Source organism: Podarcis pityusensis (assembly GCF_964106645.2).
Source record: "Podarcis pityusensis genome assembly, chromosome: 1".
Taxonomy (NCBI): Eukaryota; Metazoa; Chordata; class Lepidosauria; order Squamata; family Lacertidae; genus Podarcis; species Podarcis pityusensis.
Genome location: NC_138028.1, coordinates 76801879 through 76818900, shown reverse-complemented (window position 1 = coordinate 76818900; position 17022 = coordinate 76801879). Strand labels below are relative to the sequence as shown.

Below are 17022 nucleotides of genomic sequence, written 5' to 3'. Positions count from 1 at the left end.
CCTTACCTGTAGGCACCGGTGGTGGAACAGAAGTGGTGGTTTTTGGTGTTTCTGGAACACAAAAGAGCAAAGTCACATAGGTGGCGGTGGGAGAGGGAAAAGGCGGGCTCCCGTCACGGCTGGGATTTTGGGTTGCCCAGGGCGCCACACGAGGACATGAGGAACAGGTTCCCGGATGACTGAGCCAGACGAGTCTCGCCCTTTTTGGAGGGCTGGCTTACGTGGGACCTGGAGGTGGCAATCCCTCTGCCCCTTTGGCAAGAGAGGGCTCCTGAAAGACTTGTAAGCTGCTGCTGCTGCAGAGCGACCAAGGAGACTTACCCGTGGTAACTGGGACGGTGGTGGTTGCAGGAGTTGTGGTGGCCGGAGTGCTGGGCGTTTCTGTGCTGGTAGGGGGAGCAGTCGTGAGAGTTGTGGCAGTGGGTACTGGAGTGCTGGTGGAAGTGGAGGTAACGGTTGTGGGCGAGGTGGTGGTGGTTGTGGTGGACGGCGTCGGAGGAGACGGTGTGGAGGGGGGCACGGGTGCTGTTGTGGTTGTCGGGGTTGGTGTGCTAGTCGCAGTGGATTCTGTGGTGGTGGAGGGGGTTGTGGTGGTTAGGATTTTGGGGTGATGCGTAGAGGTGGGTGGTGTGGAGGCTGTTGCAGTGGTCTTTGGCGTGTTGGTGGTTGCCGTCTGAGTTGATGCAGTGGTTCTGGATGTGGTGGAGGGAGAGGTGGTTGGCGTGGTTTTCGGCATGCTGCTTGGCGGTCTGGTTGTCGAAGGTGTGGTGACTGCAAAGGAGAAAGAAAGCAAGTGAAAGGGGGGCGACCACACGTGGGAACGGGGGAAGGAGAGAAGGAGAGAAGGAGAGAAGCAGAGCTCCTTCGGCAGGCTCAGCGCCCTTACCTGTAGGCACCGGTGGTGGAACAGAAGTGGTGGTTTTTGGTGTTTCTGGAACACAAAAGAGCAAAGTCACATAGGTGGCGGTGGGAGAGGGAAAAGGCGGGCTCCCGTCACGGCTGGGATTTTGGGTTGCCCAGGGCGCCACACGAGGACATGAGGAACAGGTTCCCGGATGACTGAGCCAGACGAGTCTCGCCCTTTTTGGAGGGCTGGCTTACGTGGGACCTGGAGGTGGCAATCCCTCTGCCCCTTTGGCAAGAGAGGGCTCCTGAAAGACTTGTAAGCTGCTGCTGCTGCAGAGCGACCAAGGAGACTTACCCGTGGTAACTGGGACGGTGGTGGTTGCAGGAGTTGTGGTGGCCGGAGTGCTGGGCGTTTCTGTGCTGGTAGGGGGAGCAGTCGTGAGAGTTGTGGCAGTGGGTACTGGAGTGCTGGTGGAAGTGGAGGTAACGGTTGTGGGCGAGGTGGTGGTGGTTGTGGTGGACGGCGTCGGAGGAGACGGTGTGGAGGGGGGCACGGGTGCTGTTGTGGTTGTCGGGGTTGGTGTGCTAGTCGCAGTGGATTCTGTGGTGGTGGAGGGGGTTGTGGTGGTTAGGATTTTGGGGTGATGCGTAGAGGTGGATGGTGTGGAGGCTGTTGCAGTGGTCTTTGGCGTGTTGGTGGTTGCCGTCTGAGTTGATGCAGTGGTTCTGGATGTGGTGGAGGGAGAGGTGGTTGGCGTGGTTTTCGGCGTGCTGCTTGGCGGTCTGGTTGTCGAAGGTGTGGTGACTGCAAAGGAGAAAGAAAGCAAGTGAAAGGGGGGCGACCACACGTGGGAACGGGGGAAGGAGAGAAGGAGAGAAGCAGAGCTCCTTCGGCAGGCTCAGCGCCCTTACCTGTAGGCACCGGTGGTGGAACAGAAGTGGTGGTTTTTGGTGTTTCTGGAACACAAAAGAGCAAAGTCACATAGGTGGCGGTGGGAGAGGGAAAAGGCGGGCTCCCGTCACGGCTGGGATTTTGGGTTGCCCAGGGCGCCACACGAGGACATGAGGAACAGGTTCCCGGATGACTGAGCCAGACGAGTCTCGCCCTTTTTGGAGGGCTGGCTTACGTGGGACCTGGAGGTGGCAATCCCTCTGCCCCTTTGGCAAGAGAGGGCTCCTGAAAGACTTGTAAGCTGCTGCTGCTGCAGAGCGACCAAGGAGACTTACCCGTGGTAACTGGGACGGTGGTGGTTGCAGGAGTTGTGGTGGCCGGAGTGCTGGGCGTTTCTGTGCTGGCTGGGGGAGCAGTCGTGAGAGTTGTGGCAGTGGGTACTGGAGTGCTGGTGGAAGTGGAGGTAACGGTTGTGGGCGAGGTGGTGGTGGTTGTGGTGGACGGCGTCGGAGGAGACGGTGTGGAGGGGGGCACGGGTGCTGTTGTGGTTGTCGGGGTTGGTGTGCTAGTCGCAGTGGATTCTGTGGTGGTGGAGGGGGTTGTGGTGGTTAGGATTTTGGGGTGATGCGTAGAGGTGGGTGGTGTGGAGGCTGTTGCAGTGGTCTTTGGCGTGTTGGTGGTTGCCGTCTGAGTTGATGCAGTGGTTCTGGATGTGGTGGAGGGAGAGGTGGTTGGCGTGGTTTTCGGCGTGCTGCTTGGCGGTCTGGTTGTCGAAGGTGTGGTGACTGCAAAGGAGAAAGAAAGCAAGTGAAAGGGGGGCGACCACACATGGGAACGGGGGAAGGAGAGAAGGAGAGAAGCAGAGCTCCTTCGGCAGGCTCAGCGCCCTTACCTGTAGGCACCGGTGGTGGAACAGAAGTGGTGGTTTTTGGTGTTTCTGGAACACAAAAGAGCAAAGTCACATAGGTGGCGGTGGGAGAGGGAAAAGGCGGGCTCCCGTCACGGCTGGGATTTTGGGTTGCCCAGGGCGCCACACGAGGACATGAGGAACAGGTTCCCGGATGACTGAGCCAGACGAGTCTCGCCCTTTTTGGAGGGCTGGCTTACGTGGGACCTGGAGGTGGCAATCCCTCTGCCCCTTTGGCAAGAGAGGGCTCCTGAAAGACTTGTAAGCTGCTGCTGCTGCAGAGCGACCAAGGAGACTTACCCGTGGTAACTGGGACGGTGGTGGTTGCAGGAGTTGTGGTGGCCGGAGTGCTGGGCGTTTCTGTGCTGGTAGGGGGAGCAGTCGTGAGAGTTGTGGCAGTGGGTACTGGAGTGCTGGTGGAAGTGGAGGTAACGGTTGTGGGCGAGGTGGTGGTGGTTGTGGTGGACGGCGTCGGAGGAGACGGTGTGGAGGGGGGCACGGGTGCTGTTGTGGTTGTCGGGGTTGGTGTGCTAGTCGCAGTGGATTCTGTGGTGGTGGAGGGGGTTGTGGTGGTTAGGATTTTGGGGTGATGCGTAGAGGTGGATGGTGTGGAGGCTGTTGCAGTGGTCTTTGGCGTGTTGGTGGTTGCCGTCTGAGTTGATGCAGTGGTTCTGGATGTGGTGGAGGGAGAGGTGGTTGGCGTGGTTTTCGGCATGCTGCTTGGCGGTCTGGTTGTCGAAGGTGTGGTGACTGCAAAGGAGAAAGAAAGCAAGTGAAAGGGGGGCGACCACACGTGGGAACGGGGGAAGGAGAGAAGGAGAGAAGCAGAGCTCCTTCGGCAGGCTCAGCGCCCTTACCTGTAGGCACCGGTGGTGGAACAGAAGTGGTGGTTTTTGGTGTTTCTGGAACACAAAAGAGCAAAGTCACATAGGTGGCGGTGGGAGAGGGAAAAGGCGGGCTCCCGTCACGGCTGGGATTTTGGGTTGCCCAGGGCGCCACACGAGGACATGAGGAACAGGTTCCCGGATGACTGAGCCAGACGAGTCTCGCCCTTTTTGGAGGGCTGGCTTACGTGGGACCTGGAGGTGGCAATCCCTCTGCCCCTTTGGCAAGAGAGGGCTCCTGAGAGACTTGTAAGCTGCTGCTGCTGCAGAGCGACCAAGGAGACTTACCCGTGGTAACTGGGACGGTGGTGGTTGCAGGAGTTGTGGTGGCCGGAGTGCTGGGCGTTTCTGTGCTGGTAGGGGGAGCAGTCGTGAGAGTTGTGGCAGTGGGTACTGGAGTGCTCGTTTTCGTTAAGGGCATTGAAGTAACCTGTGTTGTGGAAGGCATGGGTCCTGTCATGGTTGTTGGGGTGTGTTTGCTTGTTATAGTGGATTCAGTAATCGCTGTGGAGATTGTGGTCTTTGGCCTCCTTGTTGTTGCCGTTTGTGTTAATGATGTAGTTCTGGAAGTTGTTGGTATAGAAGTGCTTGCTGTTGACATAGTTTTCTGTGGAGTCGTAATCATTGTTGTATGTGTTGTATGTCTTAGCGTCGTTGATTCTGTGCTCTTTGTATTTATGGGCGATGTTGCCTTTGGCGAAGTTAATGTTGTGCTGCTGGTGCTTGTTGCTTTTGTTGGCGCAGTCTCTGCAGGATAAGAGATTCCATGAAATAATGTGGTAACCTGATCAACCCAGGTTCATTTACTTAACTGTGTCTACTCTGAGAAAACTTAGTTGAATCCATCTTATACAGCATTCTAACGCGACATTATTTTCAAAGCAATTTCTCTTAAATCCTCTAATAACCTATTTCCTTTGAGGATATGCTCCTGAAAGTGAAAGCACTACAGCTCAGTGAGTATTGGTAAACTTTATTGTTATTTTTACTTTTTGATGTTTCATGTATTCAGTTTTTCTGTATTGTTTCTATTTGTAATTTGGATTATTCTGTGCTGGCATTCATTATTTTAAGGTATATTGTTTCAACTGTTTGTTTTTGCTTTGCCTTGGTAACAGACATACTGGATAAGTTTCGCTTTCTCTGCTTATGTTAATAACAAAATAATAATTTTATTGTTTATACCCTGCACGCTGGGCTGGGTTTCCCCATCTACTCTGGATGGCTTGAAGCACATAAAAATTGGTAAAACATTAGACATTAAAAACCCGGCAGCCACTCCCAGTCACCAGTCTAGCTGTCACATTTTGGATTAGTTTAGTTTCCGAGTCACCTTCAAAGGTAGCACCACATAGAGCTCATCATTGCAGTAGTCCAAGTGGGAGATAACCAGAGCATGTGGCACTCTGGCGAGACAGTCTGCAGGCAGGTAGGATCTCAGCCTGCTTCCTAGATGGAGCTGTTGTTGTTTTATGTTGCAGAGAACCAGCAGGTTTTAATTAGGGTTATGAGGCTTATATAGTGTTTCTTTGTGACCATGTTTTAATTAATTATTTAAATTTATACACCTTTAAATCAATAAAAACCTCCATCCAGTTTATATTGAACAATGTAAAATACTGCTTTTAATACTAATAGAATCAAACATTAAAAACAAATGGTCATAGATATTCTCAAAATATAAAATCAGCTGGCTTAAATGAATATATGAAATAAAGTTACAAGTTAATTTTGGGGGGGGGTGTTATTCAACTAAGGTTTACTCAGAGCAGACTTACTGCAATTAATAAGCATGGCTACGTTAGGTCTGTAAATTTCTTTTTGTCCCCTTCTTAGCTGATTACCTTATCTGATTATCATCCTGTATGTCTTTTTAGGCTTTCCTAAACAAATATATTTTAAACAGGCACTGAAAACAGTACAGCACAATAATATTAGTGGGCAGGGAGTTCCAGAGAATATGTGCTACCACAATGCAGGATTGATTCATCGCAAGCTGAAAGGAAGTGTTAGGTGGCACTTGTAAAACCATCATTTTGACAGATCAAATTCGTCAAATGGGCCACATGTGCTAAGGCAATCCTTTAAGTAAACTAGTCTAGTCCAAAGTTCCTGAGGTTTTTATACACTACAGTAGTACCTCGGGTTACATACGCTTCAGGTTACATACGCTTCAGGTTACAGACTCTGCTAACCCAGAAATAGTACCTCAGGTTAAGAACTTTCTTCAGGATGAGAACAGAAATCGTGCTCCGGCGGTGCGGCGGCAGCATGAGGCCCCATTAGCTAAAGTGGTGCTTCAGGTTAAGAACAGTTTCAGGTTAAGAACGGACTTCTGGAACGAATTAAGTACTTAACCCGAGGTACCACTGTATTAATAATATCTTGACCTGGTAGCAAATCAACAGCCTGTGCTGATCTCTTCATAGGAGCATAATATGGTGACAGGGTCTCACTCCTGACAGCTATCAAGCTTCACCATTCAGCACCAGCTGTGCTTTCTGGATCAAGTACAAGGGAAGCCCCTAGGGAAGTAACCCTATCTCAAATGTATCCATTCCTGAGATGCTGTGGTCCATCTATCCAGGTTCAGAAAGGGTTGTAGCCATCTGAAGCTGATAAAAGGCACTCACAGCCACCTAGGCCACCAGTGACAAAGTTGGATCCAGAAGCACCCCTAAAATTGTGTACTTGCTCCTCCTGAGGGAGTACAGTCCCATCCAGGGCAGGCATTTGGACTATTTTTCAGACATGGGGAACACTCACCTACAGAGACTCCATCTTGCCAGTTCAACTTTGGGAGCAAATTGTTAATAGCTAGACAAGGAAACCAATTACAGGTGGTGGGGGAGAGGATAAGCCCTCGCTTCCCAGATGTCTTCCAGCAGTGCCTGGATAGCCATCTGTTGGAGGTAATCAGCAAGAAACCAAAACGGATAATAGAACTGACCTGTTGTTGTTACTTTGACTTGCGGTTTTGTAACAGGAGGGTGAGGGTGAGCTACAAAGCAGAAGTGGGAAAATACATTTCAATTAAGGAGTGCAAACAATCCACACAGCATTCATATTTTAATGAGACTAAAATAATGATTAATCGAGGTCTCATTGAATAATTATTATTCACAGAGACAGCACTGAAACCATTTCTTTATTGTGCGGTTAATGGAATCTAAATGTGTGAGATTGGGATTCTGAGTAACATATTGGTAACATTTATTATTGATAGCATACCATGAGGCATCTTGGCTATTTAATTGTACAACCCCTCAAAAGTGGCTCATTGGTTTAAATATCATCTTGTTTTCCACAACTAATTTCAGAAACCTCTTCAAGAGGAAGGTAATGTCAAAGTATTTTAAGATTTCCCTTTGGCAACTATGCAAAGACAGACAGATGTGATCCATTTATTTATTTTGATTTAGTATCACTTTTCTGTAAACATAGGGTTGTTGAGATGTAACATGACATGTTATGTGAACGGGCCTTGAGCTCATATGCTCCACCCTCCTCTTGTGCCTTCTTTCATGGAAAAAACATAGTTTGCAATTCCACTTCAAACTCGAATTATAAAACAGCTATCAACAGTCCTGAACATGTCTAAAGGTAAAGGTAAAGGGACCCCTGACCATTAGGTCCAGTCATGACCGACTCTGGGGTTGCGGCGCTCATCTCGCTTTACTGGCCGAGGGAACCGGCGTACAGCTTCTGGGTCATGTGGCCAGCATGACAAAGCTGCTTCTGACGAACCAGAGCAGCGCACGGAAACGCCGTTTACCTTCCCGCCGGAGCGGTACCTATTTATCTACTTGCACTTTGACGTGCTTTTGAACTGCTAGGTTGGCAGGAGCAGGGACTGAGCAACGGGAGCTCACCCCATCATGGGCATTCGAACCACCGAGCTTCTGATCAGCAAGTCCTAGGCTCTGTGGTTTAACCCACAGCGCCACCCGCGTCCCTTCCTGAACACGTCTACACAGAAGTACGGTAAATCCTACTAAATTCATTGGGAATTGCTCCATGGTACATGAGGATATGACTGTGGCCTCAGTTACTATCTCATGTAAAGAAACTATAGATGGCAAGTGTGATTCTTGTGACTATAATGACTGCTGAATCTAAACAAAATAAAAAAATTCCTTCCAGTAGCACCTTAGAGACCAACTAAGTTTGTTATTGGTATGAGCTTTCGTGTGCATGCACACTTCTGACTACGGCAGACCAACACGGCTACCTACCTGTATGCTGAATCTAAATGTAAGATGCTTCTGGCACCTTGGAAACAGTAGCATATAACAATATGTTGGGACATACTGAATTATGCACAACTTGTTACACAAACTCATTTCCCCCCATCCTGATTGCAGGATGGATGATAACATACATAGCTATCCAAACTGTGCAGGAATAACAAGGACTGCATGTGGCGAATGTTCATTCACATCCAAAATAGACCCAGCAGTGAAAGTCTCATTCCCCTCACAGATCACACTTGTGGGATCAGCATACCTGTGTTTTATGTTCTTTGTTATCATTGGGCAATACTGGAAAATGGACTTGTTGCTTTCAGTGCACAAGAGTGTAACTTATATACCTGTAAGTAGCATGTGTTAAACTCTTATATTCACCTGTTTTTGGAGATGCTGTGGTCCGTGTTGGAGCTATGGAAAAGAGAAGAAGTGTGAGCATAATGTAGAATATAAAATTGAGGAGCTTCTGAGTTTTGAGAGCACCAGTATATTTCATTCATATAGACAAGTATTATTATTTTTTAATCAAAGGGTTCAATGTTCTGGAAACATCAGAATTCTTGCTTGTTCAATTCACACACACCATTCCCAAGTGGTAAACTGCTGAGCAGGGGGAGGAAACATTCCAACCATTTTCAGGGAGGAAGTAAAACAGCTCACTTTGGTTTTAGGAGTGGAGGAAGGGGGGTACTTAGGGCCATTTATTGTGGAGCAATGGCAACTCCTTTCTCTTGACACCCCAACTTTCAACACTATTGCTTGTTGTGCCTGAATCAGAGCTTTTGGGTACCATTTTCCCCAGAATGCATCTGAAATAAAACTGGCAGTGTGAAACTAGTGTCACAAGAAACACAAAGAAGCAGGAAATAGGGATGTAAGAAGAGGAGGAGAGAAGTGGTCAAACACTGGGTTCATTTTTTTAAAAAAAGCAAATGGAAGGGTGGAAGCACAATTTGGCCTTGGGATTGCCTAACATATAAAATCTGGATGTCTGCAGCCCTGTATCTCCTCCATGATTACATACTAAATAGGCAACAACATGCAAAATCACTTTATTCACAAATTTTCTGCAGTGCGCAGCTTTTGATTTTTATTTTTTTTGCACAAAGTGCACATAACCCTGTGTGTGTTTGGCTCAGTACTCTATATATCTGTGAATAATTTTGCCCATATGAATATATCACATTTCTATTCTTTCTTTGAGAAACATTTTAAAAAATAAACATTACAACTGCCAAAGGCTGTAAATTAATTCACTATGAAAGGTACCAGACTGAATCAATACTTCATATGAGAACATGTAGATGATGTCTGGCTCTTTGGGCTGTGGTCTCTGCAGAGTCTAAATAACAAAATTCTTAGTTCCATACATATTTGCAAATGACAAGGTGTTAACATATGATGAGTAACACACAACTAATGATTTGAGGATCACAATCATGTGCCTATAGTAGATGGGGATAAGCATCCTCGTCCATGTAACAGGATTGATATGAGCATGCATCTCCATCCATATTGTGAAGTATTGATGAGGACTGCATGTGTGAGATGTTCATTCTCATACACTATGCACTGATCACCTGCTGATTCTAACCATAGCTGGCAAATTTTCCTTTTTTTTAAGGGAAAATCCTATTGGGAATTAGGGAATTTCCCTTAAAAAAAGGGAAACGTTGACAGCTATGATTCTAACCTAGGAAAGGGTGGTTCCTGTAAATAAACCCGATTTCCCCAAAATGGATTTTATTTGATGAATCAACATATCTCTGTCTTCTGTTCACCATCATAATCATCCCCACTATTATTACGATGCAATACAGGCAAATTGATTGTTTCCTACCACTATGCAGACTTTACATTAAACTCAGTGTCATATATTTTAAAATACACATTTTAAAATCTTATACTCACTTGTTGTTGGTGATGGGGTAGTTGGAGAAAGTGAACCTAGTGGAAATAATTTTTTTTAATTTTATTTATTTGTTTCCTACAATTTATATATAGTCAATTCAACTTATGTGGGGGTTACGTTCCAGCAATAGTGTGTAAAAGCCAAAGTTGTGTATAGCAAAAAATAAAATAAAAACCCTCCAAATGTTCTTCTAAGGCCTCTCACACAGTCTCCAATGATCACTGCACCTCCAAATTGGGTGGGGTGGGGTGGTGGTATTGCCAATGTCCTCCCCTCCAAATGCCTGCCCTGCCCCTTTTTTCAGTGATGCGTATTCACACACGTTAAATTTGTGCAGGTTGCAAGTCGACTGTACTGCTTGAATTAATTGAATTAATTTTATAATGAAATGATTTTAGAATGTTGTATTATTTTACTGTTGTTAGCCTCTCTGAGCCCGGCTTCGGCTGCGGAGGGCGGGATATAAATAAAATTTTATTATTATTATTATTGACTGTAAGGAGGGTGGGGGACTAAGCCATTTAAAAGAAGAATAAAACCATAAAATTATCAATAAAACCAGTTTTTAAAAGCTAAAATAGTAAGTATAAAACTGTGAGTGCAATGTAGCAGTGAGTATAAAATGGAATATGCAGTGTTTTATAAAATCAAAGGGGTGAGTGTTTTAGGAGTGTTTTTCATTTTGATCCTCTATATGCAAATAACTTTAGTGGCGGGAGACCATGTGGACACATCACATACAGTAAACACTTGTTTCACCAAGTCACATGTTGCACATGTCAGTTACAGTTGTGCAACAAAAAACCCATATAGATACAGAGTTCACATGGAAGTTACATCTGTGTAGAAAATTCATTGAATGTGAACCAACTCTTGATGGTTTTGTGATGGGAACCTCTGTAGTAGTAGTAGTAGTAGTAAATTATACTAGCTATACTTTTCTATGATGAAGATTTCTTACTCGTCCATACCACAGAATTGACAAGAGCATGCAAAAGTACGGATGAAGTATTGAAGAGGACTGCATGTGCAATATGCTCTGATCATCTGCTTAATCCAATCTAATTCATGTAAATAATTCTGATTCCCCCCAGTGGATTTTATTTGATAGATCATCATATCTGTGTCTTCTGTTCATCATCATAATCACCATTATTGCTATGCAATATTGGCAAATGGATCATTTCTCATCCCTATACAAAATAGACATTACATTCAGTGTTACATAGTTTGAAATATACATTTCAAAATCTTATACTCACTTGTTGTTGGTAATGGAGGAGTTGGGGAAACTGGACCTGGTGAAAAGACAAATGTGAGTTGTACAACAGAAAAACGTATATATAAATATAGACTTTTACATATTTAGTTTTCTTGCATGGAAGCAACATTTGTGTAGAAAAATTACTGAATGTTAAGTGAATTTGTTGATGGTATTGTGATGCTAACCACTGCTATATTATTATCATTATTATTATTATTATTATTATTATTATTATTATTATTTCAGCTATATACTTTTTCCATAATGAGGATTTCTGCAAATAATATATTTTTCCTCCTATTTCAATAGTAAAAGTACAACTTTGCATATGAAGAAGTAATCTAGAATTCCAGGATTTAAGTAATTTGAGAAGTTTTAATTTATTGTGGTATGGTGGTTAGAGTGTGGGACTAGGATATGCAATATCAGGATGTTCTAATCCTAGCTAATTATAATTTTACTACTTTTTCATCAACCACTGTATACACATCATTCCTGAATCACCTAAACTTTAGACTCTAGTAGACATAGTACAGTACATTTCTTAAAGTTAAGAACAAACAAATGAATAAGTGAAGATAATGCAATGGCAGCTTTAAGAGGCCCTCTGGTTAAATAAGAGTCTTAAATAAGACGGTTAAATAAGAGTGTCATCCTATGTATATTATCCACATTAGGGAAAAAGTCCCAATGAAATCAGTAAACATGCAAAGGATTTCACTATAAATGATGCTTCTTAAAATAGGAAATGTTGGAAGCAAGGAATTTGAAAGTGGACTTTTTAACCTACCGCTACAAGGCACACATTTTTTCTCCTTAGGATTATAGTAGTCATGCTCTGAACAGTTGTAACAGCCTAGGAGCAAAGAAGAAATATTGTTCATCATGCATATAGCAAAAGTTTTAGGTAAACACTAGTCTCAGAAAAAGGTTTCAGAAAGAAGAATTCCTGTGATGTATAAGTCAGTCTTAGAGAACCAGCTATAAACCCACATTTCCAACCATGAATTCAGGCCTATTATTTCCTACAAATTGTTTTGTAAAAGATTTACAAAAGCATTTTGCCTACTTACTACTAGTTTCCTATCAATAATATCTAGCACACACTGGCAGAGGAAGAGGAGTGCACTGCCCCCGGCAGCGCGATCCCAGTAGGGTGCCATCGTGGCTAGCCCCCCCTGCGCTGGGCGCTACGCCCCTGCAGGAGGTGTGCCCTGCCCCCAGGATGTGCGCCATGCCCCTGCGGGCAGTGCGTCATGCCCCCTGAGATGCACGCCACCCCCGACCCTGCCTGATCTCCACCCCCCGGTGCTGAAGCATGAAGCTCCGCCACTGCTAGCACGGTTTCTGTTTTTTAAAAGTAGGGGGGAAATACCTTCGATGTTTATTTCTCTGAAGGTTAGTAGCTGGTATGGACATTTACAAGGGCGATAATGCCAGGTGCAATTCAGTTCATTAACAAAGTTATGATAGGTGCCATCCATGGCATTCTTCTTATGGCTGTTGAAATAGTCACAGTAGACAGCTAAAGAGATGAGAAAGTGATTGTTATTCAATCTATCCACTTACATTTCCTAAATGAAAAAATAGCACACTGGAGAAACATTGCATTGTTTTCCCCTGTGGTAAACTCATTTAAAGATGGAAGCATCTAGTGAAAGATCTTCATTATCTGTTTCTTATGTTATACTTGATTTCATCCTTGAAGGTTTTGGCCATATTCTCACTCTGGCTCAGTTTGCATGCAACAGTCACAACACTAAGCCAAACCATAGTTTAGCACAAATGTGCAAGGGTGCAGTTTCCTGAAGAGGAGATCATTACTGTTTTTTTCTTTCTTCTGTCCTGCTGCTGCTGTCAAGCCAGCCATGCTCTGGCTTAGGATGTTGTCTGAGCCCAGGCTTGTGGTCTCCAGACAAACCCTGAGTTGTAAACCAAGGACAAAAATCCTTGGTTACAACATGGTGAAACAAACTGTGAGCCTGGATTCTGATGGCATGCAAAGCCACACCATGGCTTACCTCGCAGCAGCACTGGAGGAAGGCCTAACCAGCTGTGAATTCCTTTCCAGAAATCTGCATGCTCACACATTTGCACTAAGCCATGATCTGGCTTAGGTTTACATGCAAACTGGGTCACTGAATGCTTCCATAATCCATCCTGGGGTATATTGGTGCTGCAGTGTTGAAGAAATCTAGAAGAGCAAGGCTTCTTTACATAAATGAAGAATGTCTTGGCCATGTCTTTGGCAGTGGACCAGATGGTTTTGGCTGTACTTTGACTTGAGATGTAAAGAAATCTCTGTAGAATCCAGTTTTTTGTCATGTGCCAAGACTGGATTTAAAACTTCCTAGCTCCAGGGATTCTGTCCCAAATCAGATTGTCCACTGATAAATTTCTGCATGTGAAATGCTGCACTGAGAAACTGGCATGATTGAAGGGGTAGGCTTCATATGCTTCATTGTTGCACAATTGCGCACATAATGTGCTAATAATTTACCTGTGGCTGCAGCTGCACCTAGAAAACATTAAAGGCACTCCTACATCTGCACTGTGCAAGAGAGGCTTGACAGAGAGGACAAGCTGCTTGTAGTGATGGCAGCTGGCCACAATTATTTATCTTCTCATTGAATCGACTTCAGAGGGTTGATACGGTTTATGAAAACACTGCTCTAAAAATATAATGCTTCCTGCTCCATAGTTTTAGCAGTCAGCAAACTTAATAGGTATTATCCAGTTCTGAATATTATTAACATATAGAAGTATCAATGCATTTTAAGAAACCCAGCACACTTTAAAAGAGGCATTGTTAAGAAACTTACGGCAGAAGTCTGGGGTTCTCCAGTCAACACAGACGCCAGCTTCTAAGCATGCTTTTGCATACACTGCAACAGCATCACACATGCACTCACAGTCCCCTCCTGTGTCACAGCCACATGAATCCCGGACACAAGCTTCATAATAAGGCCTGCGGTACACCTGGGGCAGGGAAAGAACAATGAAGCCAAACCAGAAAGTTGGTGTTAATTAAAAGTTCATCCTTACATTTTCAGTGGGACCAAACAAGCAATATCCGCTAATCAAACCACACATCCGCTTTACAGTATCATCTGCTGTATGGACAGAGAATGATATTTGGCCTAGCAAATTTCCCTTCCAGAGGAACCAATGGGAGGAAAATGTAAAACAAACAAAGATGAGAACACTGGCATTGCTGGGGAAGAACAGCGCCCCCACCCCAGATCCACCATAGCCAATACAAGACTGAGAGGGCTTGGCTATGGTGCTTCCTAGGCTACAAATTCTCCTCTCCCACCACAGTTGGTTTGCTCTACCAGGCTGCAATCCTATGCACACTTACCAGGGAATAAGGCTCATCGAACTCATTGGTGCTTACTTCTATATGGAGACATGTATAAGACTGCACTGTTAATTTCAATCACTTCATGAAAGCACTGCTGGATTTTTCTCTGTGATTCTCTGTGTTGTTTTAACTGCCGATCTTTTATTATTGTAATATTTTAACGGTTTAGGCTGCAATTCAAACCCCCACCTTATGCTGGGTTCAGGGCTGGTGATGGATTGAGTGGAAGCATCTCTCTGTGGGCTTCCACTGGCTCAGCCAGACTTCTCCCACCTGATGCCAATAGAGTGACACTCATGTCACTCCATTGATGGAGACCTCCTTCTTCCACTGCCTGCATTGGGGTGGGCTGGGGAGGCCCACCAGTAGTATCTCTGCTGGCCAAGCCAAAATGGGGCGTTCTGAGGGTGGGGCTCATGGTCAGCATTAGGCCTGATCTGTGCACAATCACGCTGGTGATTCGTCCCAATCTACCTCCCCACCTCCACTGTAAAGGAAGGATTTTTTTTTTAAAGAAGTAGATAAATACATAATTAAATACATCAATTCAAAACAATAAAAAGGCATCTGGCATTTGGAAGCATGCATAGGTGGAAATGTTAGCACTTGAAGAGGCAATGTTACTATCTTAAAGCATAGGATAAACGTTTACCTTGCTGTGGCAGGAAGCAAATACTTGACTGTTGATAATGGAGCACTTCTTTTCTGCCCATGCTTTGCGATAGGGGTTGTTACTGCATGGATCCGCCACAAAGAACACATCCCCACAAAGGGGATTCTCCTTCCAGGAATTCACAAACTCCAGTTCATTGGATGCCACATATCTGCTTCGAGTTTCAAAGTCATCTCTTATATTCCCATTGTAATTACCACATAAACCACAGAGGTGATCCTAGGTTCGAGTAAAATAAAAATAAAAGTTATGGACGTCAGAACAAAACATAAAAAGGGAACCTTTTAAAATGTAAATGAACCATGTGAGTAACTTGATATTGAGTGGATGACCAGTGATGGTGGAGCCGAGTGGAGAGAGAGGATCTGTTTAGTCCTTTCTTTGACAACTCTTCTGTTTAAAATTATCCCCTGCATTGCTTTCCGATTTGGAGGGGAGATATATGTATACGAGTTCCCCCACATCTCTTTCTTCCCTTAGAAAAGCAGCTGGAGTATGATTCTGAGCAGAGAAACACCCGACAAAGAAATAGTCCCACCTCCAGTTTCCTGCTCAATCTGACATGACCCACAGTCACTTTGCCTTGTAAAAAAACATATGAAAAATGGAACTGCAAAGAGTGTCTGTTTTATCACTTCTCTGCGGAGACTAGCCTGTGATAAATCTTCCTCAGAAATTTCTGCTTAAAACAAATTTTGGCACTGCAACTTCCCATTCAGCTTTATTTGCCTTTCGCAAGAAAGGCAAAGAAACAACGGATTAGGAATTGGCTACACATTGCATGCCCAGTTGTGTGGAGTGTGCTGCCCAGTGTTGGGGGCAGCCATGTTAAATAAGACACAGGACATTGGCATTGGGTTGAAATAGGCCACAGCTTTACTGATTATAGATGTAAGCAGGTTTTGGTGAAGGCACTGAGATCAACCATCCAATTGGTTGATAATGAAGTGGGTCGACCCTAAAAAGAAGGGTGCCCCCTGACGTACATTAGAGTGTGATGCTCCCTCCAGGGCTGCCCCTGTGTGGGCTCCTGGGCAGCAATACTTCTTCCTACACCCTTTTAGCAGGGTACCCAAATGCTAAAGAGCCAAACTCAATGACTTATCTGCCCAAGTTGTTTCATTTGCTATGAGACAGGTGAAAAACCGGCAGGCAGACCAATTAGCCAGCAGGGAAAAATTCCTCCCTGGCCCCAAATAGGGTAACCAAGCATTCCATAGCAAGCTGCTCACCCAATCCAACCCACTCACCTTTGGGCAGAACCACCATGTAATAGGGTGGGAGGGTGGGAAATCCAGTATCATCAAAAGAGCCGGAGTCCAAGCACCATTCCCTTTTATAGGGAAAAGGTAGAGCTGGTGTGGGCCAGGTCACTGCCTCTACCTGACTTACAAGCCTTGACATGATTGACTCACATCACGGGCCTCTTTCACATCATGCGACAGTAGAAGTTCTAATGTCCCCTTCTGGCTGCAAGGATGAACAATTCTCCTAGCTCCCCACTGTCTGTGCTGCAGCTGCGCTGGTCAGCAAAGGGCCACCCCTGAAGCCCCATGGTAAGAGGTTATTTATTACCTTTGCTCCTCTGAATATTTTGATGAATATGTTCATGTGCCTGTTCCAGACAAGGGACATGTCATATTTGCCAGGGATTGCAATCTCAATAATCAAGTGGAGGGCATTCTCTTCTATAAAGAACTCTGTCATAGGATTCCAACCAGAGACAGTGTATGTTCTGTCTGCCAAAGTGATTGTCAGATTCTGCAAGGAAAATAACATGTGACTAGAAAAGCTATCTAACAGAATTTCTGTAGACTTTTGCAAAGAATGAGTCATTTACTTGTGTGCAATGTAATTTGGTCTGTGTTTTAGCAGCTCTATGGGAGGAGCCTAATCAATCTTTTTTTAACAAAAGAGACTTGCAGACAATTTAAGACTGCAATACAGTACACACAGACACTTCTAGGGTGCTGTCTACAACTTTGCTGCTCTTCATTTAGAAAGGTAATCACCCAAAACTCATTAAACATCTC

General features: G+C 44.9%; 1 protein-coding gene across 1 annotated transcript in view; it reads right to left on the bottom strand.

Annotated features, from left to right (window-relative positions):
- Positions 1–2303: 2303 nt before the first annotated feature.
- The window catches only part of MUC6 (mucin 6, oligomeric mucus/gel-forming), a gene marked incomplete at its 3' end in the record, with an annotated part of 39681 nt that continues 24962 nt past the window's right edge, over positions 2304–17022 (bottom strand). Inside the window, exons 26-38 of the mRNA XM_080981907.1 lie at positions 16565–16750; positions 14969–15208; positions 13775–13931; positions 12328–12477; positions 11743–11808; positions 10951–10986; positions 9688–9723; positions 8155–8187; positions 6480–6530; positions 3818–4276; positions 3503–3547; positions 2846–3395; positions 2304–2523 (exon numbers count right to left, since the gene is read on the bottom strand). Of these exons, the coding sequence (XP_080838033.1) occupies positions 2304–2523; positions 2846–3395; positions 3503–3547; positions 3818–4276; positions 6480–6530; positions 8155–8187; positions 9688–9723; positions 10951–10986; positions 11743–11808; positions 12328–12477; positions 13775–13931; positions 14969–15208; positions 16565–16750 (2229 nt within the window). The remainder of the gene's footprint in view (positions 2524–2845; positions 3396–3502; positions 3548–3817; positions 4277–6479; positions 6531–8154; positions 8188–9687; positions 9724–10950; positions 10987–11742; positions 11809–12327; positions 12478–13774; positions 13932–14968; positions 15209–16564; positions 16751–17022) is intronic.